Source organism: Periophthalmus magnuspinnatus, chromosome 14 (assembly GCF_009829125.3).
Source record: "Periophthalmus magnuspinnatus isolate fPerMag1 chromosome 14, fPerMag1.2.pri, whole genome shotgun sequence".
NCBI classification, from domain to species: Eukaryota; Metazoa; Chordata; class Actinopteri; order Gobiiformes; family Gobiidae; genus Periophthalmus; species Periophthalmus magnuspinnatus.
The window spans coordinates 3818230-3842885 of NC_047139.1; the positions used below are offsets into that span (position 1 = coordinate 3818230).

The 24656-nt window shown below is 41.0% G+C and overlaps 1 protein-coding gene across 1 annotated transcript in view; it reads right to left on the reverse strand.

Annotated features, from left to right (window-relative positions):
• LOC117381327 (polypeptide N-acetylgalactosaminyltransferase 10-like) overlaps window positions 1-24656 on the reverse strand; it is an 88130-nt gene that overhangs the window by 49347 nt on the left and 14127 nt on the right. The window contains exons 2-4 of the mRNA XM_033978279.2: window positions 14869-14968; window positions 9749-9887; window positions 3696-3862 (exon numbers count right to left, since the gene is read on the reverse strand). Of these exons, the coding sequence (XP_033834170.2) occupies window positions 3696-3862; window positions 9749-9887; window positions 14869-14968 (406 nt within the window). The remainder of the gene's footprint in view (window positions 1-3695; window positions 3863-9748; window positions 9888-14868; window positions 14969-24656) is intronic.

Below are 24656 nucleotides of genomic sequence, written 5' to 3' on the forward strand. Positions count from 1 at the left end.
CTGTGAAGGGTGGTAACCTCTAAATGAGTTTGAGGCAGCGGAAAATCTCATTAACGAGGGGACATAAATGCATCGTTCAGTCAGGCGCGGTGACAGACACGGCTAATTAAGCGGAGAATCAAAGACGTTCTAAGGAGCTGAGCGAGGACACGAAACGACTCTTACCGGGTTCTAGATGTGGAGGGGAAAGTGAAGAGTTTGTGGGGGTTTAATACATGTTTTGATCAGGACTGCAATCGGTGTGAGCAAAGATAAACTTGAAATTGGTTTATTTTCAGATTATTTTTGTAATAAGAAAGCCAGTGTTTTGGTTTCATTCTTGACAAAGGTGAAGAGTAAAGCATAGATGGTATAAAGAAGTGGACTAAGTGAGTGTGACTCCAGACAAATGAAGCTAATCGAGGCTAGCAGTTATAGCGGCTAATTTGGAGCCAAGTTTCATATTGAGTATCATAGCAACCGAAGAGCCAATCCGGAGCGCGGTTGCTGAAGGTAACACCTCTTCCCACCTGCACCGCTGGTTTAGCAGAGAGTGGACCCTTAGCAACGCTGTCAATCAAACCTGTTGCTAACGCTAGTGGGAGCAATGTCGGGAAAAGAAGGCGCCTTGGATTTGTCTGTTATTAATGATCATATCTTGATTTACAGACACAAAAGTGAAATAAAAACCTCAGGATCATGTAGAGAGGGTTAATACGAACATTTAAGACCAAAATGACGGGTCTGACAGCAGCAGGTGCAGAGAGAGGACACAGTTTTTTAATAGAAAGTGAATTGAAGCCAGATGCCATGGCCCAATTCAACAACTGCACCTGTATGTCGCCTAGCAACAGTAACGGCTGCTGACTCCATTTTCTCCCATAGAAGATGTGACGCGCGGTGCATGATGGGATACAGAAGTGCGCGAAGTCTGCCCGGATGCTCGCTTCGTTCGCGGTCGATCTCCACGGAAACGCAGGGGCACATTTGTCGCACCGGAAGTGACGTAAGTGTCCTTCAAATGCAGCCGACGAAGTGCGAAACCCTCAAACTGGGACACGGCAGCGGTGAATGGAGCGGGAAGTGAGCCCATGATCACTTCCTGTTCAGGACGCAGTGGCAGCTAGCAGGTTAGCTATGTCCATTTATATAAACAGTCTATCGGGTACAGATTCTTAGTTCAAAATGTGTTATTAAATATTGAAATAAAATAAAAATACTGAAGACCACTTTATGCCAATTACGTAATAACCAAGAATACTCTCAGATGGGAGAATCACACAAGTCGACTGGACTCAAATGCACCAATAATTAGCTCTAAAAGTAATCTAAAGCTCAAGTCTGAACTTATTACATAAAAAAATGGCAAAAATCTCCTCGCTATTGCAACAAAATATACACATGAGAAATATTAAGCCCCAAAATGTATTCTATCCTGACATTCTCGGATCAAATCTCCAAAAGGAAAATTTACATGCTGCAAACTTAATAATCTCTTGGTATTTATTAGATTAGAATGATACTCAAAAATCCCCTGTTGAGCTGCGGTTCAGATTAAGGCTAAAGATTCACCGGGAATGAAACAAACTGCCAAAGGTCGCACTTCAGCTCGCCACAAAGGCCGCAGCTATTTGGGTAATTTTGAGTAATCTTCACCGCACTAAATGTTCCCGCGTCTCCATGGGGTCTCATTAGGTTTAAAAGCAGCTAAACCTCTCACATGATCTGAAGCAGGCACGGGGAATGAAACGGATTTTTGAATCATTATTATAACAATTATAGAACCAATCAGAAATGAACTATATAAAAAAAAAAAATCCTTGCTGCTCGTTCTGCTCATCTATACAACTGGACATCGCTAACCCGCTAGCCACTCGTCTCATCTACATCAGTATTTTCATTCAAACAAAAATCATAACGATATATCTATACATCCTGCAGCGTAAAGGTTCACTACTGTTTCAAATTATCGTTTTTCTCCAGCATAATCCACCAGTTTTAACCCTGTTTTGTAGTTAATATCTGAGCGTTCTCTCATAAGTTTTTACTATTTCTACTGTAAACTGAACTCTGCCTGTGAAGGAAACCATTTGGGCAAAGTGGCGCCGATGTAGGACGACGGGTTGGTTCCCCCTTTGCGATTCTTGTAGGTTTTTAATTCGTACATTAGAGCAATTACTTTTTCGAGGATGTTGTACTTGTCAATTATCGTTTATTCGCATATTTTCAACTTTGGTAGATAGTTCTTTCTGATCCGTCTTGAACCTTTTTATATCCTTTGTGTCGTTTGTCATTTTTTCCGCTTGTATCTTCTCTAAACGGCCTTCGAAGCTGCCGAACTGTGATTAAATGAACTCACGTTTCTCATCCAGCGATACTTTAATCGGGCTTGTAATCGTGTTTGCGAGTTTGTCAGATTCATCGTCTGGATTTGTGTGTTCGTCAAAAAGTGATTCCGCAGGTGGTTTGTCGGGAAACGTCTCAGATTGCTTGCTTGCCGTTGCGTGCCTTCTTGTGCCTTCCGCCATTTCTCGGTTGTTTCAGGGTATTTAGACACAGTAGACCTTGAATTAAATCTGTCAAACTCTCACTTTAGGAAGTATTTTGAATCAAAAAACGAGAACCGAGGGAGAGGAGTGAAAACGCTACGCAGCCATCTTATCGGCAAGTCTCGTATTTCCTGAATTCTAAGCTCTAAACATAAAATAAACGCCATATTTTATTTGTCCAGACAGTTTTTTAGGAGGGGTCAAGGTCCTGAATGGGGGTCAATTACATTTTTGGGGCCTTTGAACAGCGTTTTAGTCACCGTTCTAAAGTAGTTTGCAGTAAATTTTCAGCCTTTAGTGTTTTATAAAGCCAATATATTGCGGAATACATAGATACATTTTTACATCAGCTTACTTTTTTTTTTTTGTCAAGATTATAGACCGTATAAAAAAGTGGACGAAGTGAGTGTGACGTCACCCACAGCGTTGAATGAAGTTTACAGTAGCGTTGAATGAAGCTCATTAAGACTAGCAGGTATAGGGGCAAGTTTCATGGCGTTTTTTTTCCAATAAAAAGTGTCAAGATCCCAGTCTGTCCCTGTGTTTCTGTGCCGTCTTTTCCCCCTCCCTTCTGTGTCTGAGTCTGGAGCTGGGCGGAGACTCTGGCACCGCCCACTACACACCAGTAGCCCACGAGCAATCAAGCCTCCACCGCTGGAGCACAAAGGGCCCGTGGATCCTACAAACTCCGCCAGCTCAACTGTGTATCCCCCGGTGGACAGTTCCGCTTGGGCTCAGTCTAGTTTTTTCTCTATACTCAGCTGTTTTTTTCTCGTTTTTGCGCCAGATCCCGCTCCTTGGAACTACCCTGCACCTCAGCCTACGACCCAGCTCTTCACGACCGGTATGAACACCTCAGCCTCCGACCCAGCTCACCTTGACCGGTACGAACACCCCAGCCTCCGACCCCGCTCTCTACTGTCTGCTCTGTCAATCAACATTTACATTTCTGCGTTTGTAAATAAACTCTGTTCAACTTTTTACCCCGAGTCTGAATCTTTGATCCCCCAGACAACACGACAGGAAGTGAATTGGCGCCAGAGCCCATGAAGCCAAGTCCTGACCACGCTAAAAAAGAGGCGAACGGTTTGGCTCTGTTGGAGGGGGAACATTAGCCATCCCTCGAGCCCTCCTTCCTGGCTCCGCCCCTGTCCAAACAGTAAGTACCTTTGTCGCTGAAGTCGTCGACCAGGATGAGCTCGTGGATGAGCGCTGGGGGGGAGCGGTTCAGGACGCTGTGGACTGTTCTGAGCAGAGACGACCAGCCTTCATTATGAAACGGGATGATCACACTGGTGTTGGGAAGTTTCTCTGCGTACAGCTTCTGTTTGCAACTGAAAAAGACAGAAACAGAATTAGAAACGAGTGAAATCACGCCATGTTTGTCGCGTGTGGTCCACCCTTTAAAAATAGACTTTAAAAACATGCACTGGACCACCTAAATTGAAATATGAAATCTTTAATATTCGTATAATTTAGCCCGCACTGTGTAACTTCTCTGTCTGAGACTTTTCTAGCGGCATCCACCTGCTACTCGTCTCCATGGAGATGCCATTTCTCCATTTCAAGTGTGGTTTTATTGCTGAAAATGCCTTAAATGCCTTGGCCTGATGCAGTCGCAAACTCGTCTCCTTGGGGATAAATAGGTTTAATGCCATACTGTGCAACATTCCAGGCAAAAGCAATAACAACTTCATGGAGACAAGCAGGTGAGGGGCTGTTACGCACTTTAAAGGCGCTGTACTTGACTTTCACTGTCTTAATAACAGAAAAAAAAGTGAATATGTTCATTTACTAGCATGATTTTTCACAACTTTCAGAGGCCAGAGTGGAGTTTTATTGTCATATTTAGGCTAACAACAACTAGGAATCTAACGCACCAGCCTTACTTCCTGGTTCTTGGACCATAAAATGTTTCATAATCAGATGCAGACAGCACACAATGGTCCCATTTTGACCCTAAGACCTGCTTTTTACATTATATACATATACAGAGTGTCCATAAAGTCTCTTCACAGTTTAAAACGTGTCTTACAAAGGCAATTGATAACATATATTAATCAGACTTGTTCTATTGTACTCAGCATTTCCACAGTATATTTATTTATTTTTTACTTAATTTGATCCACCTCTATATGAGCTCCATTAGTCACACGAGACGCATCAAGACGGGCCTGAATTTGTATCTTTTGCTTTAGTTCAGTAACGTCTCGTATCTTTGCTCCATGCACGACGTCTGAAAGCATGATTTTTATTTTATTTGTTTTTCTCCTTGCGTTTAAAACTAGTACCAAAACTGGATACAAATTATTTTAACAAGTATCTATACTAAAAAAAATAAAATAAAATAAATAAATACGTAATAATAAATAAATAAATAAATACGTAATAATAAATAAATAAATAAATACGTAATAATAAATAAATAAATAAATACGTAATAATAAATAAATAAATAAATACATACGTAATAATAAATAAATAAATAAATACGTAATAAGATAGATAGATAGATAGATAGATTATATTAGGATAGATAGATAGATAGATAGATAGATAGATAAATAGATTATATTAGGATAGATAGATAGATAGATTATATTAGGACAGACAGACAGACAGACAGACAGACAGACAGACAGACAGACAGACAGACAGACAGACAGACAGACAGACAGACAGACAGACAGACAGACAGACAGACAGACAGACAGACAGACAGACAGACAGACAGACAGACAGATAGATAGATAGATAGAAATTCTGAACATTCTAAACTAAAAATCTGAATTGTGGCCTAGACAACCCAAAATGTGTTGTCCACATATGGGAACGCCAGGTCCCAGGAGGATAAGGCCACGTGGTAATATAAAAGAAAGTACTCAAATTGAATACTGATAATCACACACTATTGTCATCCTCTCTTTATTTCACACCAGGTCCATATAAGATATAAACCTGTGTGTCTTAAATATTGAGGTGAATTTGTTTCTCGGTAAGATTCTCAAAACCCGCTGCTTCGGTTTCAGGACACGACTCTTTATCTTCTGCTTGATGAGAAGTCTTATAATACATCTTTTCACTGACTGCGAGTATCTTCTTAGTGACGTATTCTACCTTCTTGTACACACTTAACGGTATATCCATTTACGACCTTGTACAGACAGTATGTAAAATGAGTTTAAGTGCTTATAGGAGCAGCCTTCTATAGATACTACATTTCTCAGGGTGTAAGTGCTGCCTGCCTGACTTTAATCTCCATTCATCTGTTCAGATAAACTCTCTACTTGGTCTGCACTCTCTTCCTTCACAATTACAATATCTTTAACACAGCCTCGTAGAAAGAAATCCAGAGATACACGTTGTGCTTTCTCTTGACGAGGACAACAGGAAATACAGAAATGCAATGTGCTTAAAAACTTGTATAACCACGGAGAGAGTACAATAGAACAAATCCAATTAATATATCTTATCATTTGTGTTTGTAATTGAATTTTAAAACTGCAAAGGGACTTTACGGACGGCCTGCGTACCGTATAAACCGGGGCAACAATCTGCTATAGCCGCTTAAACGATGCAAATATCAGACGCATTAAAAAGACATTAACCCACTATTTACTCCATAACTCCAGCACGTTTAACCGTCGCGCTCCGGTCCAACGACGCTCCACTTTCGCTCGCTGCATATTCTCCCGGGAGCCGCACACGTCCCTTTCACGCTCCCATCGCCGGTTATATTCGTAAGTGAACAGAAAGCGGCCTTGTATTTTGAAACGCTCGTGTTTTCTGAGGTCAAACTCTGCAATGAGATGAATCTGTCTGAAATCACGGAGCAATCTTTTCCAAACCACCAAACCATCCCACCTCCACCGGCCACAAAGGCACAGGAATTCAATCTATTTCGTCTGTGCTGTGTCCTCCTCCTCTGAAAAAAAAATAAAAAATAGCGTATATATCCGTGACAAAGCTTTGCAGTGAAAACACACTCTTGGAAATATTTTTATAATATTTTTCATTCATTTATTTATTATATATGTATTGATTTATGCATTTATTAATTTATCTATCTATTTTTATTATTCATCTATCTGTATTTATTTATATTTATTTGTCCATCTATATATTTATTTATTTATTTATTTATATCTTAAATGTATTTATACAGGGGAACCAAACAAGAGCATTAAAGTGTAAATGCAGTGATACAGATTAAAAATGAGACATATTTTGGTCACAGTAACAACACAAATCAATTTCAGTTTCTTCTGTTTTTCTCATGAATTTTGTGTATTTATTTTTGTTTGTTTATGTTTTTTTTATTATTTATTATTTTTTATTATTTTATTTTATTATTTTTTATTATCTTATTGTTATTTTTTATGTTTTATTTTTTGTATTTATTTTTGTTTGTTTTTTATTATTATTTATTTTTTATTTTTGTATTATTTTGTATTATCTTATTGTTATTTTTTAATGTTTTATTTTGTGTATTTATTTTTGTTTGTTTATGATTTTTTTGTGTTTTATTTGTATTATTTTTTATTATTTTATTGTTATTTTTTTATATTTTTATGTTTTGTTTTTATTTTGTGTATTTATTTATTTATTTATTTTTTCGTTTATGAATTTTGTGCATTAATTTTGTTTTGCTCAAAGCCAAAGCTCGAACACGGTAAAAATAACCTCACAAATCATACGAAAAGTAGTTTTAGTCTGTTCAGTCCAGTTCAAAAATGCAGTGGAGTAGAAAGTACAGATACTGCTCTCAAATGTACTGAAGTAAAAGTAAAAAGCTTCTACTGTAAAATGAACTTAAGTAACGTAACTGTACATTGAATAAACTCATAAAACAGTTTGATTTCATTCTCTGATGTGTTTTGAGTCGGTAAAATCCACATAACACATATTAGTTTTTATCGTGGCCTGGTCAGGATCAGTCCATTTATCACTGCGGCTTTAACTCCGGCGTCGACATGTTTGAAAATGAAATCAACTCATTTCCAGCTGATGCAGAGACAGTTATATTTTCCGTGTGTCCTATAGTGGCCTGTTTGGGGCTGGATTAATAATGCATGAAATTGGAAAGTGACGTGTGGAGCTTTATATTACACAGACGAACTTTTCCCTCCACAGATCGAAATGGAAATGTTAATGGAGCCCAAACATAACAAGTTTATCATGTAAAGAAGTGTACACTGTAAGGGCATTTAAAGAGAGGGGCATTTTACCTCTACGGGGTATTAAAGAGGGGTGTTTTACCTCTATGGGGTATTAAAGAGGGGCATTTTACCTCTATGGGGTATTAAAGAGGGGCATTTTACCTCTATGGGGTATTAAAGAGGGGCATTTTACCTCTATGGGGTATTAAAGAGGGGCATTTTACCTCTATGGGGTATTAAAGAGAGGCATTTTACCTCTATGGGGTATTAAAGAGGGGTGTTTTACCTCTATGGGGTATTAAAGAGGGGTATTTTATCTCTCTGGGGTATTAAAAAGGGGTATTTTATCTCTCTGGGGTATTAAAGAGGGGGTATTTACTCCTGTGGGGTATTAAAGAGAGGGGTGTTTTACTTCTGTGGGGTATTAAAGAGGAGGTATTTTACTTCTATGTGGTATTAAAGAGGAGGTATTTGACTTTAATGGGGCATTAAAGAGGGGTATTTTACTCCTATCGGGTATTGAGGGGGTATTTTACTTCTATGGGGTATTAAAGAGGAGGTATTTACTTCTATGGGGCATTAACTGTAAGACATCACATATTTACATCACCATGTTTCCTTTTATTGTTTTTGAAAATGTTATATTTGCCCAAAACATCTTAACATGTTTTATAAGTTTCAGTTTCATTTTTGACGTTCTCCTCCCTTTGCTCTCTGTGCTAAGTCACCCCCCTTCAGAGCGCTAACACAATCTGCGTGCAAATCACTGATGCAACTACTGCACATCACATCAGGTTTGTGAAGTCATAGTGTATTGTTCTGCATCCTGTTTTTGTGTATTTATGGAGAATTGTCGAGCAGGAGCGTGTGTGATGTAGGCTTGTGGGCGGAGCCTTGTACGGGGCGTACTGCTGCTAAACCATAACGCGGGTTCAAATAGGGCCCGGGAGAGATCGCTAGATGACTCAAAGATGCACGGATGACATTTAAAACCTCTTCAGACGTGTTTTTGATGAGGAAACAACGTCAAAAGCTCCAAAAAGGGTCGATTTTGTACAATTTCCCGCCTTGAAACGAGAGTCGATACTGTTCTCACAAAAGAAACGCAAAAAAATCCTGACATTCCCGTTACATAAACCTTGGACAGTTCAATATTGCGAGAAAAAAAAAACTGAAAGAAGGGAAAAACATATTTATTATTAAAAGCATTCCTCCTCTATTGAATCCACACGTTTCTCTGTTTTTTATTCACATGTGGCAAATATTTAAGACCAAGAAAGCGCTGAATACAAATAAATGAGTCATATACAGTAAACGGGAAAAAGACGCATTTGATAAGAAAAACATAAATGCGGAGAGGCCAAAGAAACAGCGTTGATAAAAGCGTTCAGTTCCTCAGTTCAAAACACGCCCTTATCCAAAGTAAACAACCTGCTTTTGAAAACAGCCCTCACAGAATGAACCCAAGGATTCTCCAAACGACACAAAGAGCCGACCTTCAGACCCTGGACCTGAAAGAGGGAGACATTTTGAAACCCAATGTTTTATTTTTGCCATCTCGTCCTTTTAGTGGAAATTATTACAAATATCAACAAAGAACACAATGCACCACTAAGTCAAAAAAAACATTCTGGTATTTTTTTGTTTTTAAATATTTCAATAAAGGTTGAAATATTGTGTGCAGTAAATTCAATTTTTAAAAAAGTCATGTCAAATATTCTCTTGTTTCCGTGGAGATGTTGTTGTTTTACCTTGAATGTTCTATATTAGTGTTGTTATGGTTACTATGGTTAAATTAGATTATATTTTGATAGTGAGTAGTACTGCAGTATTGTGTATCATGTGTATTCTGATAGTGTGTAGTACTGCAGTATTGTGTATCACTTGTATAGTGTGTAGTACTGCAGTATTTGCAGTATTTGCAGTATTTGCAGTATCTGCAGTATCTGCAGTATTTGCAGTATTTGCAGTATTTGCAGTATTTGCAGTATTTGCAGTATTTGCAGTATCTGCAGCATTTGCAGTATTTGCAGTACTTGCAGTATTTGCAGTAGTACTCACTTGTGATGCCTGATGTCGGGCAGGGACCTGTTGAGTGAGATTCTGTCGCTGACGTAGATGTTGAAGCCGTTCTCTCTGTAGGCCTGGTCCACTCTGTCTGCGTCGCTCAGAGGGAACGCCTTCCCCTGCTCGCCGTTTCCTAAACACGACACAATAAGAATAATTAAGGTTTGATATATTTCCCTCATTTAAAGACTCGTTCATCTGATCGTCTCACACAGAAGATAAACACATTTAAAACACAAACCCATTATTTTCTTTAGTGCGTTTTGCACTGTCCATGGTCCTGAAGTTACTCTTGTATTTAGGAAATGTAACATGTTCATATATTTTTCAGTTCCTGTTGGATTTGTTTGGTGATTATGCCCTTTTGTTCACACTTTCTCCAAAAACCTTGGCTTTTTAATTGACCCAAATTTTAAATTTGAAAAACAGATTGTGGCTGTTGCTAAGGCCAGCTTCTTTCAGTTTTGCAAAGAAAGAAATACAACCTCCAAAGAGACTGAAAAACACACGCACGCACGCACGCACACGTCCAGACTGGACTATTGTCTCTCTACCACAGCCTGGATCAGACTTCTCACCGCCACCTCCAGGGGGGGGCCAAACGCGGCAGCCCGTCTCCTGACAGGGACCAGAACGTGGGAACATATCACTCCAGCACTGATCTCCCTCCACTGGCCACCTGTCAATTTTAGAGTTCATTTTAAAATTCTTCTGATGTTTTTAAAAGTTTGCATGGCCCGGCCCCTCCTCACTGACAGCTCCGACAGACGCACACACCCAGGGGCCCTGAGGGGCTCCGAGCTCTGCTTCAGGCAACGCTCTTTAGATTTTTCAGGTGATTTGTTTTGACTTCTAATTCAAATTCAAAAATGTCAAGACAACTATGAACATGACAGAGACAGATACAATTTCCCAGGTTAAATCTACAGTTAAACATCATTAGTGAGGCCCCAGATTATAAATGGACAGAGCTAACACATTAGCCGCCATGTTCTAAATAGGAAGTGATCCTGGGCTCAATTCGCTCTGGCTCCAATTCACTTAACATAGAAATTTTGCCGTCTGCTGCTGTCAGACTCGTCATTTTGGTCTTAAATGTTCATATTATCTCGCTCTACATGATCCTTGTGTTTTTATTTCACTATTGTGTCTGTAAATCAAGATATGAACATTAAAAACAGACAAATCGGGCGCTTTCTTTCCCCGAGGTCTCTCCTGTTAGCGTTAGCAACAGGTTTGACTGACAGCGTTGCTAAGGGCTTTTACCGTCAACAGCCTGGCTCTGGATTGGCTCTTTGGTTGCTATGATACTCATGGTCTGAATACCAAAATATGAAACTCAGCTCCTGATTCGCCGCTATAACTTCTCGCCTGGATGAGCTTCATTTGGACTGAAGCTGTGGGTGACGTCGCACTCCCTTCATCCGCTTCTTTACAGAGTCTATAATGAGTCTGACGTTACAGCTCAGGGCAATCACAGGAGCAGAACAGCCAGGCCTCGTTTCACAGATAAATTCCTCGTCTTAATAAACCGGTTTGAGCTTTGAAGCTGAAGCTGAGGGCTCTGGTCCCACACTCCAGACAGACGCACAACAAACAGCTTAAGAGGCGACAAGATGTGATTCTAATTATGTACGGCAGAGTTAGATATGAAAAAAAAAAAGAAAAATCAAGAAGGTATGTTAGTTTAAGTCCACAAATATCTGGGTAATTAAATGTAGTTTGAGTCCCAGCGGAGTAGGGTCAGGCAGGAAGACAGAAAGTGTGTGCGCAAGGGACAATTTGCTGTTTTTGAAAGACAAATCCAAACGTCTGATCCACAAACGCTGAATCTTTTCATTATTTCTTTGGCTCCACAAACTTGTCATGTTAATCTTACGTCTTTAAGTCCTTTCAAATTACAACAATCACGTCTTTAAGGTTGAATAACGGCTCCACTTTCTGAACATGTTGTGAAAAAATGTACAGTAGATTTTTTTGCGCAATTTTAACAGCTTTTTTTCACATCGTCTGAACGTGCGTTGTGTTCTGTGTCCTGATTGGCTGTTGGACTGTAGACCATTGTGTCGTGCGTCCTGATTGGCTGTTGGACTGTAGACCATTGTGTCCTGCGTCCTGATTGGCTGTTGGACTGTAGACCATTGTCCATCAGTCTCCTCCGTGCCGTGTCTCCTGTCCAGTACAGAATGTGTTCAGACAAATTTACATAAACGTTGGATCGCAGTGTGACTCTGAAGTGCTGTACGTTTGCAATTTGTTTTCTCCCCGACAAAACCCACAATGTCGACGAAACGTTCTGCACCGACAAAGACGCCTACGAAGGTTTGAACTTTGAGAGAGTTTAAACGAGAGAGAAATGTGAGAAAATGTTAACGCCTGTGTGAGAAAAGTGTATAAAGTGTGTGGTGAGGGGTTTTACAGACAAAAACATAGAGAATAATTATAAAAAATAAAGCTGATACTTTTTTCAGCTGTGGCGAGTGATTTTTACAACATAACCCCTGCGATAAACGAGGAACCGCTGTATTGTCAGAGAAGTTTTTTAACGCTTTGCCAGTTTTCGTTTCGTGTAAATAGGCCCAGTTCTTACACAGATATGAACACATGAACGCAACCTACTGATACTTCGCCGCTGACGTCATCAACATTCCCTGGGGGTCATGATGCTAACTGTAAGCACTGCTCTGTCTGAAGCTTTGTTACGACTTTAACCTGATCTTTATGTCAACACAATTTGACCTGAAAGAACTGACTTAGCTCCAACAAGTGAGCTGATTTGCGGTTTAAACAAGTCCCTCTGGAATAGCTTTACCGCCACAAGCTAGCTAGCATTAGCCAACAGTTCGTCAGTTAGCCGCTCTCACCTTAAAACTCCTAAACAGGACCGTGAACACTTATATTATCCACAGGCTTGAAAAACTGTTGAGTAAATACATTCTGGGTGTTTTTTTCCTTGCGTTTCCAGACTTTTTTGGCAGTGTTTGCTAACGTGTGCGTTGCGTCACCATGGTAACTGATGAACAATCCACCACACGCATACATGTACACCACCCCCGGCACGATGTCACTGCAAAGTTAGATTGTATTTTCCGAAACCGTGCAGCCTTAACTGACTCTTATCCACCTCCGTGACTCTTCGGCTCTTTAGCTCCGCGCCGAAAATAAGCTAAAGCGTCTCGTTACAAATCATTGAGACATTTTAGCCGCTAGTGGGACATGTAAAAGATTAACCGCGGACGGCTCTACCAAGTCGGACTGGAAAACACATTTGTCTGTTGGATTTCAGCGAGTTCAAGCTGATGCCAAAGCCGTCGCCGTGGAGATGTGTTATGTTTGGAGAAAAAGCCCCGAGCCCTGAGCAGAATCAATGCTCGTTTGAAAAGATTAACTGAGTTTAATTATGAACTGGACTGTACGCTCTCAGCATCCATCCACAGAGACGGGCAAATCCAGCTAAAACAGAAGACTTAGCAAACATTAGGCCAGTCGTTATAACTCAGAGTAAATACTGTCATGTGGATTTGGCGCCCGCCCCTTTTCTGTTCGAAATAGGGCGTTTATTTACATTTCAAACTGACGCACGTTCTTAGAAACAAATGGGTCAAACGCACATTTCCAGGACACATTTTCATATGTAAATGTCTCATGTGTTTGAGACGGTTTGAACGTGTACAAAAGAGTGAATATATGACGCAAAGGAGGGAGCGTGAGGAGATGGTGCAGAGGAAGGACCGTGACTATAGGGTACAGAGGAGGGACAGTAAACTCGTGGTACAGAGGAGGATGAGTGAGTATATGACGCGAAGGAGGGAGAAAGAGTATATGGTGCAGAGGAAGGACAGCGGATATAAGGTCTAGAGGAGGCACTGAGAATATAAGGTACAGAAGAAGGAGAGTAAATATATGGTGCAGAGGAAGTACAGTGGATATAGGGTGCAGAGGAAGGACAATACATTTGTGGTACAGAGGAGGATGAGTGAGTATATGACACGAAGGAGGGAGAAAGAGTATAAGGTACAGAGGAAGGACTGTGAATATACAATGCAGAGGAGGGAGAGTAAATATATGGTGCAGAGGAAGGACTGTGAATATATGGTGCAGAGGAGGGACTGTTGATGTGTGGCGCAGAGGAGATAGAGCGAATAAAACGAAGGACAGTGTATATATGGTATAGAGCAGAGACAGTGACTATATGGTGCAGAGGAGGGAGCGTGAGGAGATGGTGCAGAGGAAGGACTGTGACTACAGGGTACAGAGGAGGGACAGTAAATTCGTGGTACAGAGGAGGGTGAGTGAGTATATGACACGAAGGAGGGAGAAAGAGTATATGGTACAGAGGAAGGACTGTGAATATATGATGCAGAGGAGGGACTGTTGATATGTGGCGCAGAGGAGATAGAGTGAATAAAACGAAGGACAGTGTATATATGGTATAGAGCAGGGACAGTGAATATATGATGCAGAGGAGGGACTGTGAATATATGGTGCAGAGGAAGGACTGAGGATATATGGTGCAGAGGAGGTAGTGTGAATATACAGACGAAGGACAGTGAATATATGGTATAGAGGAGGGACAGTGGAAATAAGGACCAGAGGAGGGACTATAAATATATGGTACAGAGGAGGTAGTGTGAATATATGGTACAGAGGAGGAGGAAGAGTGAATATGTGGTATAGAGGAAGACAGTGAATATATGGTACAGAGGAGGACAGTGAATATATGGTACAGAGGAAGGACTGAGGATATATGGTGCAGAGGAGGGACAGTGAATATATAGTACAGAGGAAGAAGCGTGGATATATGGTGCAGAGGAGGGAAGGTGAATATATAGTACAGAGGAAGGACTGAGGATATATGGTACAGAGGAGGAACAGTGAATATATGGTACAGAGGAAGAAGCGTGGATATATGGTACAGAGGAAGTACAGTGAATCTGTGGTATAGAGGAGGGAGTGGATACATGGCGCAGAGGAGGGATGATAAATATATGGTACAGAAGGACTATAAATACACGGTGCAGAGGAGGACTGGTGGATTATGGGTAAATGGACGCTGGAGGCCTAGAGGAAGCCCACAGCGGACATGCACGTTGCATAAGACACTGTAAAAGTACCGGATCGTGAAGCATCTCTCTTCATGGCGTCGTAATCGTGCCAGTCGACGCGCCGCACGCCGTCCGCTCCCACCTCCACGATCTTCCTCATCGCGTACCCCTGAAAACGCAAACACACGGGAGCATTAACGAGAGAAATGCCGTCGAATCAAAGCTTATCTGACATTTAAATAGGGCTCACAACAGTCGCTGCAAACATCGCTCGGAAAAACAATAGGAACGTTGATGATGAAGTTGGACATTTTTCCAGTTTTAAGCCGGAAGTCGATGAACCTGTTTCTACTGTTAAGCCGTTTTAGCTCAACATTGCATTTTACACATAAACCGTACATATAAATGGGCTTCGCTAACGTGCTAGCCGTCGCGTCCCAAACAGGAAGTGATCATGGATGCGCTGCTTCTGGCTCCAATTAACTTTCTAATGAAAAACTCATCATTTTAGTCTTAAAATGTTCGTATTAACCTGGCGTTTTTATTTCACTATTTTGTCCGTAAATCAAGATATGAACATTAAAAACAGACAAATCAGGCGCCTTCTTTTCCCCGAGGTCACTCCCTCTAGCGTTAGCAACAGGTTTGATTGACAGCGTTGTCAGCTCTGTGCTAAACCAGCGGTGCGGACGGGAACAGGCGTTACCTTCAACATCCTCACTCTGGATTGGCTCTTTGGTTGCTATGATACTCGCAATCAGAATTCCTAATGTGCAACTAGGCCCCAAATTAGCTGCTATAACTGCTAGCTTTGATTAGCTTCATTTGAGCTGAACGCTGTGAGTGACGTCACACTCACTCAGTCCATTTCTTTACACAGTCCTTTTATCAAGAATGAAAAAACAGTGGCTTTCTCATTACAAAAATAATCCAAAAATAAACTAATTTCATGTTTGTTTTTGATTACATATATCTGCAGCAGTCCGTCCATGTCCGTCCATGGAAGCGGATCTGTCCTTCACTGTGGTTCTCCTCGAGGTTTCTCTTTTTCCCACTGGGGTTTTTGGAGTTTTTCCTTGCCGAAAAGGAGGGTCTAAGAATAGAGTGCGCTCTGGGACAGTTATCCCACAGTTATTTGCTTGTTTTCTGTGGATTAATTTGCTTGTCTGTTTCCGTTTCATTGTTGATTTTCTAACTTTCTGTACACACTCCTTACTAAACCAGCGGTGCAGACGGGACTGCTGTTACCTTCTACTACTTCGCTCTGGATTGGCTCTTTGGTTGCTATGATACTCGCGGTCGGAATTCTAAATATGGAACTCGACTGCTCCAAATTCGCCGCTGTAACCGCTAACCTGAAGGAGCTTCATTTGACTGGAGCTAAACGCTATGGGCGACGTCACACTCACTTAACCCACTTCTGTACGCAGTCTCTGGTTTTAGTGAACATGTACCGTACATGTTCACTAAAACCAGATCATTTTCACTAAAACGATAATGTAAAACCAGATAATGTTCACTAAAACGATAATGTAAAACCAGATAATGTTCACTAAAACCATAATGTAAAACCAGATAATGTTCACTAAAACCATAATGTAAAACCAGATAATGTTCACTAAAACCATATAATGTTCACTAAAATGATAATGTAAAACCAGATAATGTTCACTAAAACCAGATAATGTTCACTAAAACCAGATAATGTTCACTAAAACCAGATAATGTTCACTAAAACCAGATAATGTTCACTAAAACGATAATGTAAAACCAGATAATGTTCACTAAAACGATAATGTAAAACCAGATAATGTTCACTAAAACCAGATAATGTTCACTAAAACGATAATGTAAAACCAGATAATGTTCACTAAAACCAGATAATGTTCACTAAAACCAGATAATTTTCACTAAAACGATAATGTAAAACCAGATAATGTTCACTAAAATGATAATGATTCAAATACGTTAACACAAAACACCCAAAGAGACGCACAGCGCGACTTCGTAAAGGGATTTAAAGGGGCGTGACAAGTACAGCAGCCTCCGTAAACACACATCAAAACGCATTTTTCTTGGGTTTATGTGACCCTCCTGACTTTGCCTCTCCTCCATACATCAAACCCGGAGCACAAACACGGCTATCATCGTTCTGTTCCTCTGTGACAAAGCATTGATAAAAGGACATTGGGCTCCTCCATCTGCCTCAGTACACAGTTAATAGAGCAGTTATCTCAAAACGCACAACGCTTTCTCTTTAATTACGACCCGCTGCGCCTCTGACTGATGGCTGTAATGGAAATGCGCGTGTGATGGAGCAAAACAAGACACAAAATACACAATAGATAGAGAAATAAGTAATCATAAAGACACCAGACGGCACCTGCATCAGTGAACACTAACAAACTCCCATTGGGTTTAACGACGAATGTTTGTCCCCCAAGAGTGACGATAAACAAGAACAATCGGGAAGGCAGTATGGATTTGAGGAAGGTAATGAGGACCATCTGTGGTTTAACTAATGTCGTTTTGAAATGTGGAGGTGGAGGGGCGTGTGTGCCGCTCTACACATGTACTAAGACGAGGCCTTGGAACATGACAGCAGTGATATCTCGTTTTCTGTGCTCGGTCCTGTATTAATCATCACCTAGAATGACAAACACACGAAATGACAACTACGACGTCCCAATAAATCGTATTTATTTATCTAACACTGCCTTGTACTTTCTATAGTGCTCCCCCAGGACCCACTTGGCATCAAAACTTGTTATAAAAATAAAACGTATTCCCTCGGTACTCGTTTTCGCTTCCAATTTTTATTTTTGGTTTCAGTCGTACCCAGTCCTTTTTATTTGGGATTGTACTGGTATCGTTAAACCAAAGCGAGGCGCCTGGATCAAACTTGGCCCTCCAGGGGGTCTAATTTGGGCTGCGAGGGGGCTCAGATTTTGATTACATTTTGCATTGAAAAGACTGTCGGGAGATGGGAAGGAGGCCAATCCTGTCTGTTTCCTCCTATTTAAAGTTAATTTAATCACACATTTCTTTGCAGGAGGACAGTTTTATGTGCAAACTGTCATTCATAAAACTTGGGGACGGGGCCTTCGCCGCTGAGGCCCCGAACCTCTGGAATTACCTCCTAAACATATCAGAGACTCATCAAACAGCCCTGAAAACTCACCTCCACCCTCCAAATAACTGCACCGCCTTTTTACGTTTTATTTGTGTTTTGTCTTGAACTGTTGAAGAGACTTTGAGTGTCATAAAAAGTGCTATGCAAGTGTTATGTATTATTATTATCATTATTATGGTTAGTATTCTGCCTCCACTAGTGTTTGGGATCTAGAAGATAGAGAACAGTTCCTCCAATTAAAACCCAGGAAGCCTCTTGCTGTTTTGGACATTTACTGTAAAATAGACTGAAATATCTGCATATTACAGTCATGTTTTTATATTTATAAGAACAAAGATTATACAGAGCTACATAAAACAACATATAGAATATTATTATAATATAATAGATGCAAAACAATAGCTTAAATGTAGCTACAACTAATGAAAACGTGTGTAAAACTGTTGATTAGCATCATGCTAAAATGAATGGAAAATCCCATAGACATGCTAGCGCTATTAGCGTCTTCTATTTTTAGCGCAAATTCACACTGTAAATCACCTTAAAGTGCCTCAAATGAGTTTATAGAGCGAGCTCACATGTTATAATGATACAATACTCACAGACAGATGTTTGCATGAGGTCAGATGACAGTTTACAGCTTAAACACAGAGAAAAATGACTGAACTGTTAAAAGTCTGCAACAGTATGGAAGCTACGGTGGCTCTGAAGAGACAAAACACATTAACTCAAAACAAAAATATATCAACAGGTAGTAGCAGTAGTAGTAGTAGTAGTAGCAGTAGTTGTAGTAGCAGTAGTTACACTAGTAGCAGTAGTAGTACTAGTATAGTAGTAGTAGTAGTAGTAATAGCAGCAACAGTAGTAGTAGTAGTAGTAGTATATGTTTGCCATCACGGGCTGTTATATTGACTTATTACTGTGACTACTTTTTTCAAATTATCATTAAAATAAGTAAATATTTCTAAAAAGCTGCACTGATGTTGTTATAATTTTACAAAGCTGTTCCAGCCCAATATGTTCTGTGCACATCAACACGCGAGCTCACTGTGTCACTTTTATTACGATCAGAAAACATAAAATAAACAATACAGACAGTTATTTTAATATGTAGAATACTTCAGTTTGTGTTGTTTTATATTTAGAATGTCTCTTTCTAAACGCAGAAGTGTCTCTGGTGAAGTCTTTTATTTGTGTAGTGTTTAACATGTTGTCAGTGACATCCACCTGCAGCTCCCTGTCCAATGTCTGACCCTAACCCCCCTAACCTCTGACCCCTGACCCCTGACCCGCCGCCCGCTCCCTGTCCACTGCCTCATCTTTAAATATGAATTCATTTTAGCCCGACTCAGTAAACACATCATCAAAATAAAACTGAAGAGGAAGTAGTGCCGCTGACAGTGAGGTTGCCAGGTGCTGCTGCAAACACAGACTATTGTATATTTTTCCTGCACTTCTGAGTTTCTTTCGAGTCCCTGCCCTGCTCTCATCCTGCATTATTTATCCAAGGGCAAAGTACATACCGCATGTTCCAGTGGAGTTTGCATATCTTTGCACAGGGAACATCACTTGTTGTTTTCGAGTCGATCTCAACACTTCAGCAGAGAGAGGCATCTATATTCTTTTGATACACCTTCCACAGATTGTCTTTTCGTATCGTATCAGACTCCACTCAATCTTATTCTAGTCGATTTGATCCTGATTTGGGTTGACAAAAGTAAAATCAGATACTAATCAATGCTGAAACTAGATACTCATTTGAGCAGGTTTCAGGAATAAAAAAGTCCCATTCACAGGAAATAAATGAACATTTCCTACTTTTACAATATAAACAATATAAACTGATGATTAATTATACTGAAAACTACTATAACAGAAGTTTATAATAGAAGTAGAGTGAATAAATAACATCGGATCTGGAGCGTGACTTACTATTAAACACTATCTGTGATGACTGTACGGTGGAGAGGGGGGTGACCAACAGAGAGCCATTATAAAGATGTGAATATGTATCATTTATTTATTTTTGTTATTTACTACTCTTATTTTTTCTATTGCATAATCTGTGTTATTACATTTTACTGTGTTTTTTTATTTGTATATATGTGTATGTATATGTGTATATGTACTTTTTTCTGTCTTTTCTGTTCTCTATTCTGTGTAGGTGCATGTTAAAATTTAATAAAAAACATGAAAAATGAACCTTTCCTGGATAGGACAATAAGGACAGGTGGGAATATAAGTGAAAATGCTACGATTTAATGCTGAAAATCACATTCTGGTGTCTGAATAAAAAGTGTTTTTTAAATTATCATCGTGGTATCGGAATTGGAATCAATTATCAAGTCTATTTCTAGAACTGGAGTTGGGAGTTTTAGTATCGTGACAACACTAGTCCTGCATGGCCTTGGTTTAGTCCTGGTTCAGTCCTGGTCTCAGTTCTGATGTAGTGTGTCTCCAGTGTGCCTCTGTGCTTTGTGCCTTATCCAAAACATGGGTTTAATCTTGGGTGAGGTTGAGCTAAGGAGCTCTCTGTAGTTGTTTGCTAATGAACTGCTGCTAAATTACAATTCAAAAGGAAAATGGTAATATTAACAACCTTGGCAGTCGTGAATGGCCTTGGTTTACTCAGACTATGACAAAAGTTGATTCTGATTTGGAGAGGGGGCGTTCATTACCAAATCATATCTTTTAAAATGCTCCTTAATGAGAACAATTTGATTTAATTTGTGTTCATTTGTGTGTGTGTGTTTTTTTTTTTTTTTTTTTTTTTTTAAATAAATGCAGTTCTACACTGAAAAAACAAAACAGCAAAAGGAATTAGGAATTGTCCGATATGGATTTTTTTCACTCAGTATTTCCCTTGCTGATTTGCCGATTTCAATATAGATTTTTAACAAATCAATGGCACGGCCCACAAATGAACTGCTACTAGAGCTACTAGGAGTTTCAACCACCTCAGTGACGACTTTGTCCTCCTCTAGGTCCTTCCCCAACGACACAACCACCTGCGGCACACTTGGCTCGCTGGTGCTTGTCAGCCTCAGGACTCCCACAAACCAACAAGGCTCTACAGGACAAAACACCACAGACTTTACGACCACAGCTACGAGTGGCCACATTGACAACAGAGGCGGAAAACATGACCCACTCGGGTTCCATGTCCCCAACATCCCTGTGGATATGGGAGATGCTCCTCGGAGGTGTGAGTCAAAGACCCTGCAACCAGAAGATTCTGCCAGATGTTCCCAACAGAGCTTCAGGACACTCTGACACACTCCTCTCTTTCACTCTGACACACTCCTCTTACACTCTGAAACACTCCTCTCTCTCCTCTTTCACCCTGACGCACTCCTCTCTTTCACCCCGACGCACTCCTCTCTTTCACCCCGACACACTCCTCTCTTTCACCCCGACACACTCCTCTCTTTCACCCCGACACACTCCTCTCTTTCACCCCGACACACTCCTCTCTTTCACCCCGACACACTCCTCTCTTTCACCCCGACACAATCCTCTCTTTCACCCCGACACACTCCTCTCTTTCACCCCGACACACTCCTCTCTTTCACCCCGACACACTCCTCTCTTTCACCCCGACACACTCCTCTCTTTCACCCCGACACACTCCTCTCTTTCACCCCGACACACTCCTCTCTTTCACCCCGACACACTCCTCTCTTTCACCCCGACACACTCCTCTCTTTCACCCCGACACACTCCTCTCTTTCACCCCGACACACTCCTCTCTTTCACCCCGACACACTCCTCTCTTTCACCCCGACACACTCCTCTCTTTCACCCCGACACACTCCTCTCTTTCACCCCGACACACTCCTCTCTTTCACCCCGACACACTCCTCTCTTTCACCCCGACACACTCCTCTCTTTCACCCCGACACACTCCTCTTTCACCCCGACACACTCCTCTTTCACCCCGACACACTCCTCTTTCACCCCGACACACTCCTCTCTTTCACCCCGACACACTCCTCTCTTTCACCCCGACACACTCCTCTCTTTCACCCCGACACACTCCTCTCTTTCACCCCGACACACTCCTCTCTTTCACCCCGACACACTCCTCTCTTTCACCCCGACACACTCCTCTCTTTCACCCCGACACACTCCTCTCTTTCACCCCGACACACTCCTCTCTTTCACCCCGACACACTCCTCTCTTTCACCCCGACACACTCCTCTCTTTCACCCCGACACACTCCTCTCTTTCACCCCGACACACTCCTCTCTTTCACCCCGACACACTCCTCTCTTTCACCCCGACACACTCCTCTCTTTCACCCCGACACACTCCTCTCTTTCACCCCGACACACTCCTCTCTTTCACCCCGACACACTCCTCTCTTTCACCCCGACACACTCCTCTCTTTCACCCCGACACACTCCTCTCTTTCACCCCGACACACTCCTCTCTTTCACCCCGACACACTCCTCTCTTCCACCCCGACACACTCCTCTCTTCCACCCTGACACACTCCTCTCTTTCACCCTGACACACTCCTCTTTCACCCCGACACACTCCTCTCTTTCACTCCGACACACTCCCCTCTTTCACCCTGACACATTCCTCTCTTCCACCTGATTCCCTCTCGCACTCCTCTCTTTCACCCCGACACACTCCCCTCTTTCACTCCGACACACTCCTCTTTTACACTCTCGTCTTGCGTACATTTTGTGCTGTTGCAGTGAAATCAGTTCCCCAGAGAAGTCGGCTTGTTGATAAAGAAAATGTTTAAACTCCATTAAATCTTTGGTGTGTACAAACAAACGGATCCTTAGTCTCCATAAATCACGCTGCTGCTGTTTACTGCATTAAGTTGTGCTTCTCTCGAGACTCAAACTGAAACGCTCGGAGGTTTTCTCTGAGGTGTCTTTACAAGGAGCTGCATATATAATGTCTGACGCCGCTGTGCCACTAATGCAGCTCTATGCATTTATTATAAACAGCAGGAAATGGGCTAGTTTTATGGGGAATCACGCGGCGATAATAACAAAGTCACCAAGTATGTTTAAAAGCTCCAGCTGATACTTTGCAGCTGACGTCATCAACATTCCCCGGGGCTGTGATGCTAACTGAAGGCACTACTTTGTCTGAAGCTCTATTAGACTTTAATCTGAGCTTTATTTTAACACAATCTCACCAGAAAGCGCTGGTTTAGTTGGAAATAAAACAGATGAGCTGATTTGTGCTGCCTCTCTTAAATAACATTACAGTCACAGGCTAGCTAGCGTTAGCAAATAGTGTTTTTTTCAGTTAGTCATTCTCACCTTTTTGTTGAAAATCAAACTCCTAAACAAGACCATGATCACGGGCTCCTGAAAATGTGCTGTTTAAATCCATTTTTTACTGTTTCGAGTTTTGTGCGTTGTGTTTCCATGCAAACTACTGAACATTTCACCATAGATATACATGTAGAACAGCCCCAGCATCATGGCAAAGTGGTAGTTTTCAGATTCAGAGTGTGATGATAGCAATAGGACAGTTTTTCCATATTGATTACATTCTATTTTGGCAGGAAATATTAAAATAAAACTAACTCACTGTACTACAACAATAAAATGTGTTTTGACAATGTCCATTTTACCTTCTCCATCTGTATTACTGTATTTTCCTGATAAGCACTTTTTTTCATAGTTTGGCCAGGGGTGCGACTTATATTCAGATGCAATTTATCTGGGAAATATGTTTTTTTTCTTCATTATTATGCATTTTTTGACTGGTGCAACTTATAATGCAGAAAATACGGTAAATATCATTGGCCTATAGAACGTCGCGATGTAAAAAAGTCTTAAAGTTATATAGCACATTGTGTAGAACTATGGCAGACTAGCGTGAGAAAGGCGCCCAAGTTGTGCCACGTTACACACCACACTCACATATAGTAAAAGCCAAAAGCAAAATCTGTCAACTTTTATAGCGTGGCTGTTTAGTTTCTCTAATGTAACGCCAGCCACTCCATAAGAGAATGAACCAACACCGTCGTGAGAGCAGCTCAGGACCCCAGTCTGCTGTTCATCTCCATCTCAAAGACACTAACCACTACTTTGAAGACAGTGAAGTTCAGATCTGAGCCAGAGAAAAGAAATGGTTTGAGAGGAAAGTTAAAGATATTTAGTTAGGAAAGACAATCCTTCCTCACCTTTCAACCATCTATAACTCCATCCTTAGACCCAAAGCAAACAAAGAGAACAACAGAGCAAGCCAGGATGTCAATAGGTTTGGAAGTACCCATTAAGAGTTGAATGAATATGCTAAGTATGACTAGCTAGAGATTACACAGACGTCACACTCATCAATACGTGGACAATCTGGGTCAAGTGACAGTGTAGATCCAAGGTGGGATTGAACCACTGACACTCGGGTTCTGGGTTGAAAATGCTAAACCAACGACTGACCTCTTGTACGTTGATGGCTGCTACATTTAAAGTGTTTTGTTGCGTTTAGTGAAGACCATTCCAGGACTAAAATGATCAGAATGAGTCTAGTCAGGCAGTTATTTATGATGAAGCTTCATGGAGACCACCTGAGAACTTCTACATGAAGGACACGGAAGAGGGAGACTATTACACAACTTCACCAGATATTATACTCTTGACAATTCAGAAAGTAAACATCTTTTTACTTTCATTTCTCCATCAGTGGCACTTAGGCGACCCGCAAACCGACACTTTGTGATGCACTTTTGCCACTTAACACAAATGG